The sequence below is a fragment of the Corvus hawaiiensis genome, chromosome 8, assembly GCF_020740725.1.
Source record: "Corvus hawaiiensis isolate bCorHaw1 chromosome 8, bCorHaw1.pri.cur, whole genome shotgun sequence".
Lineage (NCBI taxonomy): Eukaryota > Metazoa > Chordata > Aves > Passeriformes > Corvidae > Corvus > Corvus hawaiiensis.
In genome coordinates, this window is record NC_063220.1 from 16,010,554 (window position 1) to 16,029,116 (window position 18,563).

Consider the following 18,563-nt stretch of genomic DNA (forward strand, 5'->3'; position numbering starts at 1 on the left):
TATGTTGTAAGGGTTGTCTGTGATGAAATACAGTTAAAATGTGCTCAAATAATGTATCTTTTCAAAATTATTATCAATATTCACTGTTGAGGACAGTTACTAGTATTGGTATGCACACATGTCCTACCTGAGGCAATTCAATGTAATAAAGTGTAATATTCAGCAAAAGCTGTTACAGGTAAGAAAAAAATTAATTTTCAAATGTTCAATGCAACAGTTAAACATTGCACTTCTACAAAACAAACAAACACCAAACATAAACCCAAAACCAATCTTTTTTTGGAACTCTACACACATCAAGTCACAAATAGGTGTCACAAGAATCTTTACATTCAGTCATCCTCCAGGTCTCTCGTAATAGCAACACACTTGAAGTTATCAGCTCAGAATCATCTTTGCTTTAAGATGCTGTTAAAAGGGAGCTGTTTTGCAAGGGAAGAATATGAGATTGATTTATATGAAGCAATTGATCAATTAAATAATGTAAAAATTGGTAACATCATCTTATCACAAGAAAACTAGATTTATTTCTCCCACTATTCAGCAAACAAAACATTTAGTAAATACTTTTACCTCTTCTCCGCCCATAGCTCCTGGCTGCATGTAAACACAGAAGAAAATTGTCGGTACAGCTGTCATTAGATTTAGCTCCAAAAGCAATGAAAATGTAGCTTCTACCTCTTCTCTTTTCCCCCTCCCACCATAAAGAAGGAAAAGACATTTAAAAAGTGCAAGATGAAATTCAAACAACCCAAGATGAGAAAAAAAAGTTGAAGATGATACAGCCAGGGAAAAAACAAAACAAAACCCAACATACCTGCTGTGCAAATTTTCTATATAGCAAAGGTATTAAAAAAATCAGGCATATCAGACAGTATTATAAAATAATAATTTAGGATTATGGTTTTAAGAGGTAATAAACATCACCAACAGTAATCCTAATTAAAAGAACTCATTTTGCATTTTACTAAATAGTTGTGGAGAACATGTTTTCCAATTATGTTTCAGTTTAACTAATTAACCATATGTAAGTATTAAAATCCTACTAAAACAATATGAACTCAATAGCCAGCATGTTTAGATGAATAAAACTAGATTGACAAAATGCCTTCATAACTACCAGAATTAACACAGCATTTCAATGAGACATGCATCAATGGCAAATCCACAATGTTGGACAACTTCAGAACCGTATTTCATGATGTAATGGGAAATGCAAAAACCAGTATTTTTGAGCTGAAATTTTAGAAAGATGGAAAATAGCCTGGAAAACATGTGTCTTCTACACAGGATCTCTGATTTATCACAAAAGACATCTGTCCTTCCAAGGTAATCAAATGTGGAAGGCTAGGGATCAAGCAGGGTTTTTCAACACAAGTGAGCTCACCTAAGGGGTAACAGAGCTTTGTTTTGTTTCTTTCTCTCTTCATTGTAACACTCTCAAGTGTTCCTACTCCTTCCCAACCCCATCTCTTATCTCCCAAACTCACACAGTGCCTTCTGGTCCTGTCCTACACACCCAGGTGTCCCACCAGACCCCTCAGTATTCCCTGTCTACTTTTCTTTTGACTGAGGGGCCCCAGGGCTACCCAGAGCAATGCTCACCCTCCTTCAGCACAGGCACCTCTCTTCTACCCAAGCAGCTTCTTCCTCAAGCCCTGAAGAAACACCATACACCTACATCTTTTTTCTTCCACTATCCATGAGGTCACAAAAAGGCAACTACATGAGTATGTCATTAGGGGGATTAAAAAATTTCAAGGGCTATGATGAACTGCCCTTCATGTTTAGCATGAAGACAGCAGGAGCGGTTTGTGTGAACAGGTACTCAGCCACAGTGAGGTGTTTGGTAAGCCCTGAGAGAGACTCTGCTTCTTGCATAGCAGGCAATGGTGAGAATTAACACTAGAGTTGGCTTTGCAGCAAGAATAAAATTAGTCCTCCTTCTTTCTAGTTACTGCCATATTTTATTAGTTATTATGATGGCAAACAATCATTGTCAGATCTCTTGTAGCAAGTCCTTGTCTTGATGAATGCCCACATTCCCAAAAAAAGCATGTATCAAGGTATAGTTATGCACACATTCTGAAAGCAATTTATCTGAAAGAGGTTTTTCAGAATGTTACCAATCTAAAAATTAAATAAAGGAGAATTATTGCAGTATGAGATGGAAGAGACTCATGTGTTTCTTCTGAAGAAAACAAAGCTTTAAATGCTTAATGTAAACTTTCAGGCTCTGATCAAGATTAGTACATGAGGGCAGAAATCTACCACAGACTTCTGTAAATTCTAGAATACCCTATTGCTATTCATGTATAATAACACTTAAATGCAATACTTCACTGCAGAATAATACTTTTATCCTATATTTGCATCCACACACAATCTTTATGTCTATAAAAGTTACTGAAAGTCACTGAAGGTATATTTGCCTTGTAAATTCCAGGGGCAATTCACTTAAACAGGAAGACAGGCAAGTCAGTTTTTGCTGATTTAAAAACATTGCATTACATTTAAATACTCAAAGAAAGTGAAGTTTCACCATTGTTATTTATATTTTGTATACGATACATATATATATAAAAAATACACATATTTATATATATATAAAATTATCTCAGTTTCAACTGGTATTTATATTAAAATGTTACTTTTTTCCCAACAGGCTGAGAGTTATTCAGCACGACAACTTCAGAATGCCAATGCACACTTCATTATGTTGCTTACACAGAATGCAAATGTGAAATTTGAATGTGTCATTTGAAACAAGTTAATTAAAAAATACCCATCTTGTTCACAAGTCAAAATTCAGAGCACAACAGATTAAGCAGCAGGAATGGTTCATCAGGTAAATTTCATAATGCCTCCACTTTGAGTAAATATTTTAGAAAGTAAACAATTTAGAAATTATTCTTGAATGAAGATATTTGGGAGCAAATAAGAAGATTACTGCACTATTACAATGAAATTACCAGAGCTACATATCTGAAGTTACTTTCTCTCTTGGGCAATTCCAACAGAAGACAAAAAAAGACTGGGAGCTCCTAAAATTGTACCCACACCAATGCATCTGCTCCCCATATACTGGTTTTGGTGCCACATATAAATGTCCTTTTGCACAGAAACCATCTCCTGAAATGTTTCTGAATTCAACACAACTGATTCTTTCCTAGGTACCTCCTAGATCATTACAGTATTAAGGAAAACACAGATGAGCACATTTTCCCATGTAAAAAGTGCACTGATGGATTGTGCAGCTCACAGCAGGATCATCCCTGCATTGGTGTTTGTCCATCCTTAGCAACGTTCTGTAACTGTCAGGTACAAAGTTACATAACTGCTGTGTCCCAAATTGCCTGTCCTCAAATGCAAAGGAACAACAGATTCTTTTTCGCCCGCTGATAACTCTCCTGAAACTATTAACTCACCTCATCCCAGAAGCTGAGTGTATTTTTATGAACATGAAACTGTATAATGAAGGACAGAACTTTACACTTTTAACAAACAAGCAGAACAAACTCTCCAAACCTCAAATCTTGCAATGCAATCAAGTAAACTTAGTGTTAATGCTTTGGAATTCCCCAAAGCCTGCAGCTAAGATTACCCATTGTTGAAATAAATCAAAACCCACTCAAATGAACTGCTCAGATTTTAACTGCATCTCAAGGCTACATGAAACTGATGAAAAAGAACTTTTCTGGGGTTTTTTCATTGTTTTATTATAATATGGGATTGAAACTGCACCTTGTATTTGTATCAAAAATTAGCAGTCCTAGGAAAAAACAAATTTGTGAATCCGTAAAACATTAACTCAAAAGGACTAGATCTACGTGCTTTCCATAACATAACTAAAAATGAATCTGATAAGGTAATTTCAAATTTAGAAATAGGTGACAACATTTATTTGTATTATCACATTTTATGGAAGACTTTATAGAAAGTATTTTGAGATTTTAAAGAACATTCTTTCTTCACTTCTGGTATTTATTTTGTTCATGCAATTATGTGTCCACAATATCAAAGATGCACACTTCAAGGAAATCTTAAAGACACATCTTAAATTGACTTAAAGTAGCATTACCTCTATGAAAAAAAAGAAATCAACGTTCCCAGACTAGAAATTTTGGATCTATACTGGCTAAAGGAAAGTTTATTTGACAAGACTGGGAACCTCCTTGATTTACAGGGTACCAGAATCTTAGTTCTAGCTTGGAACACTCATTTGTATTCTTGAAGCAGTCAGCAGTTCAGAACAATACTTGCTTTAGGACATTCTGAGTTATGCAATGATTTTCTGAGATCAGAAAGGAAAATATGTCAAGCTTTTGCTTTTGAACAGAGGGTCTCTGAAGTTCTTAGGGATCTGGAAGTTTACAAGTGAATTAAAATACCAGTGAAAATGCATTCATGAACTGAGGGAAGGTGGTAGAATTGAGTATAATTATGCAATGTGTTTTTCCACAACAGAGGGATCATATAGAAGAATTGCAAAGATGATGGACACTCATCTACAAGTGGTTCAGAAAGTGGTTCTCAATTTCTGCAGATAGATGAGCTGGATGTGCAGATGGGCAGTACAATAATTTGGTTACATGAACCTCAGCAGTCCCTTTCGGTTGATTCTTCTCCAATACTAACAATGCAAGTGTTACAGCAATCTCCCTGCTAACATATGCTCACATACATATAAAACTGAATCCCATAATCAGAAAAACACAATCTACATGAAAGCTGTATGCAGTTAAGTCCCACACATAAGCCTCAAACACTTGATCAAACACATGAACTGCATTCAATACCCCAAACCAGCTTAGGTGTCCCTTCCTGAGGCATACAAGCAGCCAAGCAACTGTGCAATAGGGAAGGTTTATGTATTTTCATCTCTTTGTTTTAGTTAAAAAAAAAATCTGTTAACAATAAAACTCACATTTTTAACAGCCAGGCTGCTTCATCTCTTCTAGCATCATATATAATGCTCATGGAGTAGCCTGGCAAATCTTAAAATTCAGAGGAAACAGATGGCACTAACCCCCAATAGAGAGGTTCACGAAGATGAAAGGAAAGCACATTGGTGAGCTTGCGAGGCAGGAAAAATGGTGGGGAAAACAAACAAACAAGAAGTTATTAAAGAGCTACCAAGTTGGATTAAGAGGAAGACAATTTAGGAAATCTTCCTTTGCTAGAAAAAGCCTTCAGCAGCCACTGATTAGAGATATTGCCTTCAGTAACAGCCAAATCAGATCTCTGGAAGTGCAGATGCCAATATAAAAAACTGAAAGGAAGAAAGAAGAAAAGGCACATACCTACTATTGCTCCCCTGCTTCCCCCTTCACCCTTTTTTAAAATTTAAATAGGTACAGAAGGGACTTTAAGGTATCAGCAAACCCACCTCACAGCCTCCAAGGCATCAATACCAACTGCTCACACAGCTGGTTCTGAAAAACGTAACAAGGTGATGTGTAAAGCAACAGTTCCCACACGCTGGCACTCCTCCGAACCCCGCTGCCTCTGCTATGCCACACTTTACAGTCATTTTTTTCCCCTCCAGTTATATTAACTCAGATCTCTTCACAACTAAATCAGGTCTAGTTTTGCAAACCTTATAATTTCTCTCAGTGTTTTTTATTCCTTTCTGTTATTCTATATATGCTCTTAAGCTGGTGACACATTAGTAACCCAACCTGGCAACTGGGCTGAAGTGTTCAGCAAATTCCTATAGGCAAGAACTAATCTATTAGAAGAGATTGATGCCTCTTGGAATTTAGTCACACATTTGCCCAGAATATTATCACTACCAAAAAAAAAGCTTTTATTAGCTATTAAACTGCCAGCCCAAGATCTTGCAAGACGAAAGTAATCCAATAAGCTTTCTATTTGGAGCAGTTTATTTCAAGGTATAACAGTAGCATTGGCAAAAATTTTAAATCTAAAATGCTACTTCAGCAACTTTTTTTATATCTAAACACTATATGTGTTTGGAAACAACACATCAGAATAGAGGGAGAGCCAAGTACAATAGCTCTTAAGGAGTCAAAGCAATTTTAGAAACAACAGAAGAATGAAAATAAAAAAATGAGATAATTTTGTTGTCATTACACTTCCTGTCATGGCATGACAACTTCCCCACATAAATGGGATTAATAGAACAAAACCAAAATCTCAACACAGACATCTAAAAAGGTGACCCAAATCCTTTCCTTAATGTATTTTTCAAATTATTTTACTCTGAATAAATATAACTAAATTACACTAATGAAAAGAAGAAAAGACAGTCACATGGAGAGCAAACAGTACCAGACCTTACAGATGACGCATTTTTGTATGAGACAAGAATGAACAGTGGAAGCAGATGGAACATTTGAAGCCCAACAGGACTGCAAAGTCACTGTACAGAGGAGCTTTAGGAAAAACAAAATTCCAGCATTTCACAAAGGGGTTTTTCTCATTTTTTTCATTTAACCACCTTTAGACCACATTTATTTTATGGAAGATTGTTTGGGATTCTGGCACAACACTTCAGTACTTCCTTATAGAGATCACACACCCTCATTTTTTCCCATCTTCCTTTTTCACCTGCCACACTTCTCTCCCACTGAAGTTATTGTGGCTTTCTGGAGTTCCCAAGAAGCATTAAAGACAGCTCACCACCTACCACGTAGGTGACTCTGTATTCATGCTGATCATTCACTCCTAGTTACTCAGCTAATTAGAAAGGAGCACATATTCAGAAAAAGCAATGCCTGCAGAAATGTATGGCTACAAATGGTATTGAATATTAGCAAGAGAAGGGATGGAGGACACCTCAGAGTTAAATTTATGCCACATTTCCCCTACAAATTACAGTATCAATTATTTTAATAAGGTGCTGTAGATAGAAGTTTATAAAAATTCTTCTGTTTAGCTCAGTATGAATGATACTACTAAAAAATTACTTAATGTCACTAATTGATTAAAACACCATTTCAATTAGAGAAATTTCATTTAGATCTAGCACAGACAAAAGCTATACCATCTCCCCTTTAAAAATGCTTCCAAGCTAATATTTGCATCTTCCTTTTGTTTAGATGTTCTTTAGGATTATGCTCAGATCTCTCTGAATATTTGAGCACTGCATTCCTCAACAGAAGCCTAATTCTGAATTTCAAGAGCACTTATTATATAAACATGTTTACGCACATGTGCAAACCGTATGAACACAAGCATAATGCCACTAATGACACAGAGATTCACAATAATTATGCACTTTAAAGAAATCTCTTTTATCCCATGAATTTAATTATTTCAGAAATCAGTTTTTTAAGATGGTGATGATTTAGCCTTGCACAATGATGGACAAAATGGTGACAGCATGCTCCCCCCATGCTGCCAGCTAAGCAACACCTTCCCTCAAACCAAACAATGCCCTCCAACATTAAGAGACAGCAGCTCAAGACAGGCAGGCAGGAAAATCCCCGGTTTCAAAAGGCTGTAACGAGTAAGCAGGAATAACAGCTGAAGTACAGTTGAAAGTGCTGCCACAGAGGATAAGAAGGAGATAGAGACAAACATCCCCCAGAAAACTTCCCCTCTCCCTACAACATGTGAAGTTTTGCATTGCTGTTGGCATGAGCATATGTTGTCTTCCAACTTCAAAAGATTGCCTACATTGTCAGTGTGAAATTGAGCTTTGAGTAATAAATCTTAAAGATTATTACTATGTCTTCACAGGAAAAGAGAAAAATGCTTATGAAGCAATGACTATAAATAGAATGTGAAGGTTGGATTTGCAGACTCAGCAAACTATGTTTAGTTTCACAGAAATTAAACACAGATATGGCAAGTATTATGATTTAAAGATATTACATAAGTTCTCAAAATTATTCCAAAAAATACTGTGATGAAGTATCTTTTCGGAATTTTTATTTTACTTATTTTATATCTTTTAACCCAAATCATAGCCATTCCAGCACAGAAAAGAATACTTCTTCTTGAACTAATTTTCTTTGCTGTATTTCCCCACAACAAAGGTAATGGATGAAATGGGAATTACCTAGTTCTAAATTTTTCAAGTTGAGCTGCATACAAAAAAGAATTTCAATCACAGAAAGTAATTTTTAAGCTTTTGTACTTGAATATTTGCTTTTATTCTTAGCTCTTGAAAGATCTAAAAGCAAAACCCAACAGGTTTCAATAATTCTAGCTTAGGGCTCTTATTGATGGCCAGAAGTGGTGTGGCCTTGCCTAGTAAAGAAATAAAGGGAGAAGAGTTGCAGAAGAGGAAAAATATATGGGAACTTATTCAGACTTTTGATTTGTGATTAATTTCATTTTTCATAAATTGCATGTTTATGATTCTGGGCTTATTTAAGTCTTTAAACAGTCAATACTTCAATAAACCCATAATATTTTAAGTAGTGCAAATGCCTAAATATATTTCATTTCAGTCCCTCAGTTAGCTATGTTGATATTTTAACCATGTACCAGGACTATAGCTTCAAAAGATCATTGGTTTTATAAACTATTAGAGTATCTGTCTGCTGTAAAAATTTCAAAGAAATTAGGAAAAAGTTTTTTTCATTATTTTCATTAGAAAGAAACCAGAATAAAGCACATCATTAATTTAAGATAAAAGCAAGTTGTCCCAAAATAGTGTAACTTTTCGTTTCAGTTTTTCATCCCCATCTTTCAAAAATCACTATTAGACTTTGGAGGAAATACTACTATGTATTTCATCATAACTGTCAATTTTTAAAGGTAACTCAAAATTCAATCATAATATCCCATCTTCACAAATGTATTTCTGTTGCAGTTAGCTTGTTGAAATGCCCACTTTAGAACAACAAATACATTCTGAGACCAGAACTCATGTCAAACACCTGACAACTGTACTGTGTAGAACTTATTTACACACACACAGAGGCATGAACAGCTTCCTCTTTTAATAAAGTCTTTAATAAAACAAAACATTTCTCCTAGTTAATAACTTGATTTCCCAAAATTTCATGTGCCATAAGAAAATCGGGCTTATATGCTAACTACGACAACAAAATCTCCCCGAAGTATCACCTCACCATTAACAGTATAAAACTAAGAAGAGCACGAGCTAAGTCATAAAGGTTCCAAAAGCTGGCCTTTAAAGCCAAGTGTTAAACACCTTGCATCTTGCCTATGACAAATTTTCAGTTCTTCACATCTGTAAATTATTCTTTGCTTGGTACTACACAAAAAACCCCTGCAGTTTTCAGCTATACTCAGTCTAGCTTACATAGTGTGTAGTGGGTTGAAGTGGGTTTTTTTGAAAGGCAAAAAATTTTAGAGAAGTTTGTAAATAACCCTAACATGTCTAATACAACATTGTAAACAAAAATGGACATTTCAAAATAGTCAGCATTTCTCAGGATTAGACAGACAAATACTCTGCTTTGCACAATTCAGTTCAGCATTATGCTGGTGGTGCCTGACACCCTGTCCCCCACCCTCCCCATATAGGAACTGTCTTCCAGGTCCATTCTGCCAAGTTTTTTTGAATCCATATGTTCATGACTGGAATTTTAATTTTACTTTTATTTCCTGACACAAAAAAATGCAATAATCTCTCAGCGGAGTTTTCCCTCATTATTTAGATGTCTAAACATTCTCTCCATTCCTGTCTACATAATAGAAACCAACAAAGCAAACACCATCAGTCCATGTAATTATATGCAAAACTTGTAACAGCTCATCCCAACAGGAAGAAATATGTCTGGAGAGGTATCAGAAATTAAAGTTACAGCTTTAACACACATACACACCCACAAAAGAGGGAACAAGAGAGCCTGTTCTGTAATACTATCTATAGCAGGCATTGTGAAGCTTCCAGTGAAACACATAAAGCCATTACAAAGCTAATATAAAGAATCAGAGGTGATTGATTTATGGAAAACATTTTCAGAGAGAGAACATGAATTTCTGTGCAAACATTACACATATTTATGTCTGATTGTGCAGCTACACACACAATAAGAAATAATATTCAACATGGCAATATAAATCACTAGACATTAACTACTTACTATTAAGAGCCATAATATTGTCTGTTCCTGGATGATGGAAGTTTATTCCCATACGCCCTGCAATGTAAGCAAAAGTTATTTTCAATGGGTTTATTTCAAACTGAATTAAATTCATTAATATGAAAAATTTCTAAAGGGGATGAAGTCAGGGTAGCTGAATCTTCCACCTGTTGAAGACAACTTCCCAAGAATACACATTTAAAATATTTAACACCACAGTACCTTCAGTATTATGTACTTGAAACACTGAAAATCACAAAATAAACGTTATTTTTAATACATTTCCTTTACTTTTCACTAAGAAAGCATTATGCTTACCCTTTCAAAACAAGGCCTCGAGTTCAACCTTGCTGCAGTTACACCATTTATAGTCGGTTTTCAATAACGAGTACAGCATTGCAAAACTCCATTTAATTGGTAAAAATAAATCACTATTTTTCATACTACATAAAGCACCAGAAGCTCTCAAGTTAACAGATAGCTGGAGAGAGAGTTCTTACCCTGGTTTTGCATTCTTCCCTAAGAATCTTCCATCATCTACCATTTGAGATAAGACACTAGGTTAGAAGGAGTATCATTCTCAAGCAGTACATTCATATGTACTTTGAAAATTAAATATTCTTGACCCAAAGGAGACTTAGCCCACAGAAACCTACTTTTACTGTTAAAGCAAGAAATGAGCCAACAACAGCACTTCAGATTAGTACTGGATACTATTTAACTGAGATGAAGTATTAGATGTTATCCTGAAGAAACCTTGTCATAGGAGTTTTTAAATTAAACTACCCAAGACAATCTGCAAGCTTTAATTTGTATTAGTCCTTTCCTTGAAAAAGATACAAAAGGATAATTACAGCCATGCAAAAATTTATTTCAACTAAGTAACCTAAGTAACTTTATGTATATAATGTAATTCCATTTCATAGGCTCTTCCTGTCTCTAGGTCTGTGGTTAAGTTTGGGAAGTAAGGAAGAGGTCACTTTACATTTCTTCACTACATGGACACTCAAATATGGGGGTTCAGGACCCACTCACTGCACTGAAATACCAATAAAATTGTGATGTTCCTGTACTTCTGCAAACCCAAGTTTTAACAAACAAACTCTGGCAAAGCAGAACTGAAGCCAATCCTCTCCAACATTTTTAGTTCCTATTGATAGTCAAAGCCTTCTATTTCCAGTCACTGAAACTGCTGTGCTGTAATGAATATTCTTTCTGAACAGATGCAGCATGAAGTTTCAATATACTTCTGAAACTAAGTCATAAGCAGGTTAAGAAAAGTAAATAAATCTTTTCTTCACATTGAAGTTTTCTCCTTTTAGAACAAAATGCCACCACAATAAGGCTATGAAGCAAAGAGCACCTCCAGAAAGAAGTGGGGAGAGAAGGTAAATAGAATCTCCATTTTTACTTTCCAACTCCTTGAGTAAAGCTTCTTAAAGAGCTGATCTTCATTAACCACTTCACATTTCCTAATTACAGACATAATTCTCCTATACATATTTTCACATTAATCTGGCACTGCAGAAACATTAAAGCTGCTATTATTTCAGTTAGTATAACCTTTGCTAAAATACTTCAGACATGTCTCCAGATGGACATTAATTCCCTTTTCTTTAACAGTGTACTAATGAGTGTGAGGTTACAGGTATTACTTGTAAAAAGAAAAGGTGTCTGTACTAATTTGTACTTCAAAATTATTACTTGGAATAGAAAAAAAGAGAAAAAGTATCTGCTATGAAAAAAATAGAGTAAATTTTGAATGTATAATGTTTGGATGGGCCCTTCTCTTTTCCTTTGCTGAACCAGAAATTCTGCTGTTTGACCAGCTTCAGAAATAGAATCCTATCTGTGACATCTGGGTTTAGTTTTTTCCTCCCTCCTGGCTGTCACCGGACCAGGTGCTGCTTGTGTGACATTTTGTCACCTGCCCTTGGCCTGCTATTTTTAAACTGTTCTTGTCAGCTATCTTTTAAGAGGAGCAGAAAATACAGAGCAGCACAAGCAGAAGGACATGTTCTCACACTGAGCTAAGCCAGCGTGCAGGATAATTCTGTACATCTTCAGAGGTCCCTCGTGCAACTCTATAGAAACACATTAATGGAATCCTTCCAAAACACACCTCTATTAAAAGCATTCAAAAGAGACTGGCAATACACCAATCACAAAACAATTAATTAATTATGAATAATTATACAGCCTTTCATATTGGCTATAGTGTTTTAATATTTTATTGCTTGAAGCAAATTATTCAATTGAAAAAAGAGGCCATCTGCAGATTACAAAACTGCATAATTATCTAAGGAACAACAAGAGAGCACAGAAAGGAAATTATAATTTTTTAATTTAAAGGTGCAATGCAGAACTGTGAAGTATAATTAAGAATATGTACTTTCAAAGACCTATTTAGGTGAAACACATAAATGACTACAGGAAAACAATCAATTTTATGAAAATCATATGTATGTTACCTGAACCTTTATGAAATCTATATAAGCACATATTCTAATTACAGTTTTAAAACAAAACCTCTAGATAAAAGTATTACTTTTCAAGAATATTAAGCACATTAAACAGAAACATAGAGAAGTTAAGAGCACAGAAGTTATGGATTCCAGCAGTTCACTGAAATCATAAATAGCAACCCTTCCAGTAACATCATCCCCAGTACTTGTATTCAGTGTACATCTGCCATTTTCAGTTTGCCTGTCTTGGTTTCATAACTATTTAGTGAGTATATTTTCAATTATATGCTTTTATAACATGCACTCAAGAGTACTGCAGTTAGGCTGCAACAATTATCACTCTTTTACGTCTTTTCAATTCCTAGTTTAGAAAGAAAAAAATCTAGTTGTATACTTCTTGCTCTTCAAACACTTCAGAGCATAAATGAAGGCTTAATGACTCTTGTACAGCCCAGGCTGCACTGTTGCTAATCTCACATCATTAAATTTCTTACATTCTCTCTCCTAACAACATTTGGAGAGACTTTTCTGGCTGGACTGCCTGAGTGCCCTGCTGCATGTGCAATATCATACTTGCCATGGCAGAGAGCCCAATTCCTTTTTGGAGCACATCAAGGCTGTGCATCTTCTCTTCTGTATTATACTGGAAATGAGATGCTAAATAGAATTTGACTTTACCTTGATCTTTGTAAAAGAGAGTAATGATCTTGAATGAATTCTGAAATCTTTCTAACAACTTAAGGAAGTATACCCTTCCCACATATGAACCTTTATTGATACTTTTGCAAATAAATTTTTTTAAATTGTGTAGATAATTTTGAGTTACATGATCGGTTTTGAGAAATAATATTGTTCTGGAAATAGCAAACATGAGTATCAGAGACAGTTTTACCACTATTGCATTTCTTCTTTTATTAATTTTCTCTTCCTAAGTGCTTTATGGTTTTTTGAACTTGTGTAGCCCTAATCAGCCCCCGGCTATGAATACTCGCATAGTGAAGGACTTTTAAGATTACAGTTACCTATTCTCATCATTTTCATGTTACAATCAACATTCCAAGAAACAATGTTCATTGCTTGCGTATTGAGTAAAACTTCTTGCACTACTATATTTCATGATTTGCACCAAGACTGACCCCTTATACCAATTCAGCAATTAGTATTTGGCATAAGATTTGCTAGAAAATAGCTGGCCTGCTATTGACCTGTCCTGAACTTACTGGGAATGAGAACTTACTGGAAATGAGAACTTTCTCTCACATAATTCTTAAGATCACTGTTGATATCAATTACAATTTATGACTACATAATCCTGTGGCAAGGTCAAATGAAATGGGCAACGGGACTATGTCTGCTCTGTTTCTTTAGTAATAATACCTCCTTTATCAATCTTATCTTTTCTATGATTTCCAAGATGGTGCCAACAAAAGGCACTGAAAAACAGCAATACTTATTTGGATGGATAGCTAGCAAGCGGGGTAGGGTAAAGTTTAGACACAGGAGAGTGCAAAAATCAAAGCAAGACCTGAACATTACCCCAAACATGTGAAACAAGATTATTCATCTGACTCGCATGTATTCGGAAGCCTGGTTTACAGCACAAGCTACAACTCCACACACACCCCTCCCATCCCCCCAGCTCAGCCATGAGTGTGTGCTCCAGGATTCACAAATGGCCACAAAGCATGAAGCACGTGTGCATATAAAAGAATTTTAATAATTTTTACCTGAGAAGACCTTAGACCATTCTCTCTCTTTTCCCCCCAAAATTACAGACATCTGAAACTATGCTACACTATCTCAACATATAGGCCCAAGACAATTTCAACACCAAGAATGTTGTAAGCAAGGGTCTGCATAAAAAATTATAAAAATAAAAGGTAACTCTCTGAAGAAGTTTATTGACTTTATTCTCTCCCCTGTTTTTAATGTATATCTGCCATTTGCTCACACCCATAATTTAAACACCTACACTTACAGATCTTTAAAAAAACTAAAATACTGAGCAGAACAAAAGTACTATTGTTTTCCAGAAGGGAAATATGAAGAACTATTATTGTGATCACACACATATACTTTAACTGTGCAAAAACATATTGTGGCAATGTGAAGAAAAGTGTATAATTATCAGCTATGAATATCAGTAATAAAACTTCTTCCTATCACTGAGTAAGCATATATAGCCTATCAGTAGGGAAAGCAACCTATAAATAAAACAGCATATATATTACAATGAAATGCAGACTTTATAAGTAAATTACATTGCTCCAATAAAACACAACAGTCTTGCATATATTTAAGTAGGGCAAACATTTTTAGCTTGAAAACAGCTATATTTTCAAAATAATAGTACTTTGAAAGCAAGACTTGAACATAAAGTTAAATTTGGCATTACTTGTAAGTGGTAGACAAGTATTTGTACACATATGATCATTCTACATGAAGTTCTAGAACTGTATTCAAAAGAGTAATATTGATATTTTTCACTGGCGTGGGGGGAGGGGGGACTAAAACAAAACAATATCAAAGCAGACTTTTCCATTAGCAATCTATACTAAAATATACAAACCCCTCAAAACAGTAGCAAAGCAAGAAAGAAAAAAAGCAAAACACCTTTAGCTCTTTGTAAGGTCAGTCTTCAACAACACAATGAAAAAATGGAAATAAAGAGAAGGAAAATTTGCTATCTCTATAACCACTTCTTAAACTAAAATCAAACAAAAAATCCCCACCATTCCTGACCAAACAGATTCAGCAGGTCAAAGACAAGGACATAGTGGTTGCCAGCAGCAAATTAGGAAGTATGATCACACTACAGGATCGTTGGAAAAGGCACTTATTTAAGAAATATGAACCATTTAATGACCATATTCTGTCCTGAAAAAAAATACTAAAGAGGATCTTCTTAAATAAGAGGAGTTTTAAATGGAAAGACAACATACTGTCCTTTAAAAGGATTAGCATGAGGGGCCTAATTTTAAACACAAATACACGTGCAAACACATCTGTCTGCACACTGTTTTTCATGAGCATTTACAGAAAGGGGTCTGATGAGCACCGAGATTTTGGGAAATGCTGGTACACTGCACTTTTTTCTAATGAAAGTGTTGCAAAAAGCTCTAACAGGGTAGCACCATTTCTAGGACTGAGATGACAACATTTCTATTTACATGACCTTTGTGTTCAGTTGCTGACTGCAAACACAAATACGATCCATTCATCTTCACTTTTCTTAGGTCATGTGGCAAACTTAGTGCTTTGCTTACAAAAAGCTTAGGAACACTTAGAGCTGAACAAAATCAGGTAGAATGTATTGAAATTAATCCAAATCCAAGTGGAAATGTAAAGGTCCATTCTATATTTATTACAACACTAAGTTGCATGTAATCTTCAAACAACTGGCTGTCAAAATGTAGTTAATTTAAATGCAAACAAGAAATCTTAAATTTTGCTTAGTTTTCATATGACCTGATAGTCTTTACAATAGTTATGAAGTAACCCAGCAACTTCAGTTTTGTATTACACAAATAAGTACTGAAAACCAAGACAAAAAGTTTCCTCACAGATGCTGTTTCTGCCTCTGAATGTTGTACATATATATTCAACATCTTGATCTCTACTGAAATATTATGACATAATCAACACATGCTTTATGTATCTTTCTACAATATGATCTCTGTTAAAAGTAGGTACAATAGAGCCAACTCTTGAAATCTCCTTGTACTTGTGTTGTCTCCAATTACTTATATTTGAAGTTGTGTCACACTAATACTCTGAAAAAAATCAGAATTTTTGTTAGGTGGGGATTTGTAAATCACAAAGCTTGTTTCTGTTCTGATTTAGAATAAAACCCAAATATTACTGTTATCTAGTGTAACAGTAAATTTAAAAGAAATACTTTGAAGGACATGATTTCTCTCCTCAATTTCATACTTAGTTTCATGACCTGTCAGTAGCACATGTGCACAGCATATGATCTAACACAGCTGAAATATTTTATTTAATTATTTAAAAATAGAACAAAGGCAGCTGCTAGTTACTACCGATCAAAATATTTTTTATAGATCAGAATGCATCTGTTTGTGTTGTAATGCAATAGTTTGACATGGATAAACATATTGCAACAGTGACATATTACACCACAGACAGGAGACACTTTCATGTAGGAAAGAAATATTCTGGTCAGTGATAAGCAGCATCTACCCATAGCTATTCCGATAATTCACTTTTGCCCTACAGCTTCAGGTCAAAGCAGAATGTAAATTAAAAAGCTTATAAAATACTGCAAATACAACCTTTCCTTATTAAAGCAAAACTGTCCCTCATATTTTTGTAGTGTATAATATATTTTACTGGCAACTCAGAAAATAAATAAGACCGTTCAGGAAAACATCTTAGGAGATACTGCACACTTCTGTTACAGAGGCCTTGTTCTGACTGACATGGGGAGCAGCCAGATACCCTGGGCCATACACTGGAATTTGTCATTAACCAGGCGAAGCTTAACAGTTCCTTAACTGAATTTTTTTCCTCTTTTTTTCCCCTCCTTTTGAAAGAAGGAAAGTATTTATGAGTATTGACTGAAAGAAAAGAAAAATGTTGAAGCTGGTCATGATGGCAAAGAAAGCAGGTAGGGAAGTCTGTCGAAGTGTCTTAGGACAAATGAAAATGAGAATTCCTTTTCAATTAATTTACATTCCTTAAATCTCAAAGCACAAAAATGGCAAATGATTTGTAAAGCTACACAGTTCTCAGACTATGAGGACAGAAAGACAGGAACATACAGAAGGTTTCCCCTATCTGGCAGGAAAGGCTGAGAAAAAGAAATTGGTTTTAGAAACAAAACAAGAGCTGATACCAAGCACCTTCTCCCAAGACTGGGCTTATGATAAAATGCAAATTAGATGGATATGCTGGTAATTTAAGTCCAGAAATCTCAGAGCTAGATTTCAAATCTCTTTCACAGCAAGAAATACACTGAGTAAAAAGAACTGACTGAGTGACCCTGGCTCTCCTTGCTGGAAAGCACCAAGCCAGCCTGCCAATCAGACTAGGTCAGCACTCACTCAATATAAGTAACTCAATATTTCAAGAGTGAGGATCAGGTAGTTTCTGCTGCACTAACAATCTGTCAGACTTGCTCTGTTCCATGCTTGAAAGCAAAAAAAAAAATCCCTCCCCAAAAAAGTCACTTAATCACACGCCCTCTCAAGGCCAAGTGGATCATGCTTTAAAAGAAGTGCTTTGGTGACCTTGAAATAAATTCAATTTCCATGGCCTACAGGACAAAGTCTGACCATACCTCAGATTGAGAGAAGGGTTTGGAGCTTCAGCTACCACAGACAAGAGGATAGACTCTCCCTTTCTCACCTAGAGCTCCTCCACTACCTCCTCTGAACCAAACAGAGCACGAGAAACTCAGACCCCAAAACAAGAGGAAAATATCCCAGAAGCATTTCAATTTGGTCTTCCCATCAGAATCTTGTATGCTTAATCCTCCTAACCACATTCTAATCTTGTTCCATCCTAAGAGAATTATTTTTTGTTCCAAGTATCTACTGGGACATGAGGGGGCACATATACCAAGAAGGGTGATGTTCCAAGCAAAGTTTCAAACTTAAGACAAAGGAGGGTGCAGGTTGATCAGGAATTCAATGAAATGCTGCCACACCTTTCATTATACACTACCAGTGAAGTATTAGAAATGGTTTCATGTCTAATGCAACACCTGGTAGAACAAACACAGTTTAACAGCATAAATAATCAAAACTTTCTCAGCACTTAACAACATCTAACATCTTTTGGCTCCTCCTAACAATTTGAAATCCAAATTAAGATAAATTTGTTTAAAAGAAACCTGAAATAAATATAGAGAGTAACCTCGATACAGTGGTTGGTTTGGGACCACGGTATCGTAGCTGATAATCCACACATAAGTGAAGTATAACCTTTGAAAAAGATGTTGAACACAACAATTGGACTCCAGCTGCATGAAACATTTTTTGAAGTGACTGCAGCAAGAGATCTCATTCTACAATTTGCTGATACAAAATCCCATGTTTCAGAT

General features: G+C 35.3%; 1 protein-coding gene across 8 annotated transcripts in view; it reads right to left on the reverse strand.

Moving 5' to 3' along the window:
- Window positions 1–18,563, reverse strand: part of CPEB3 (cytoplasmic polyadenylation element binding protein 3) — an 80,399-nt gene that overhangs the window by 32,912 nt on the left and 28,924 nt on the right. For 6 of the 8 annotated variants that reach the window (XM_048310710.1, XM_048310704.1, XM_048310709.1 and 3 more), the window contains exons 4-5: window positions 10,032–10,088; window positions 574–597 (exon numbers count right to left, since the gene is read on the reverse strand). In XM_048310710.1, coding sequence (XP_048166667.1) covers window positions 574–597; window positions 10,032–10,088 — 81 coding nt within the window. The remainder of the gene's footprint in view (window positions 1–573; window positions 598–10,031; window positions 10,089–18,563) is intronic. The other 2 variants (XM_048310711.1, XM_048310705.1) reach the window with 1 other exon arrangement.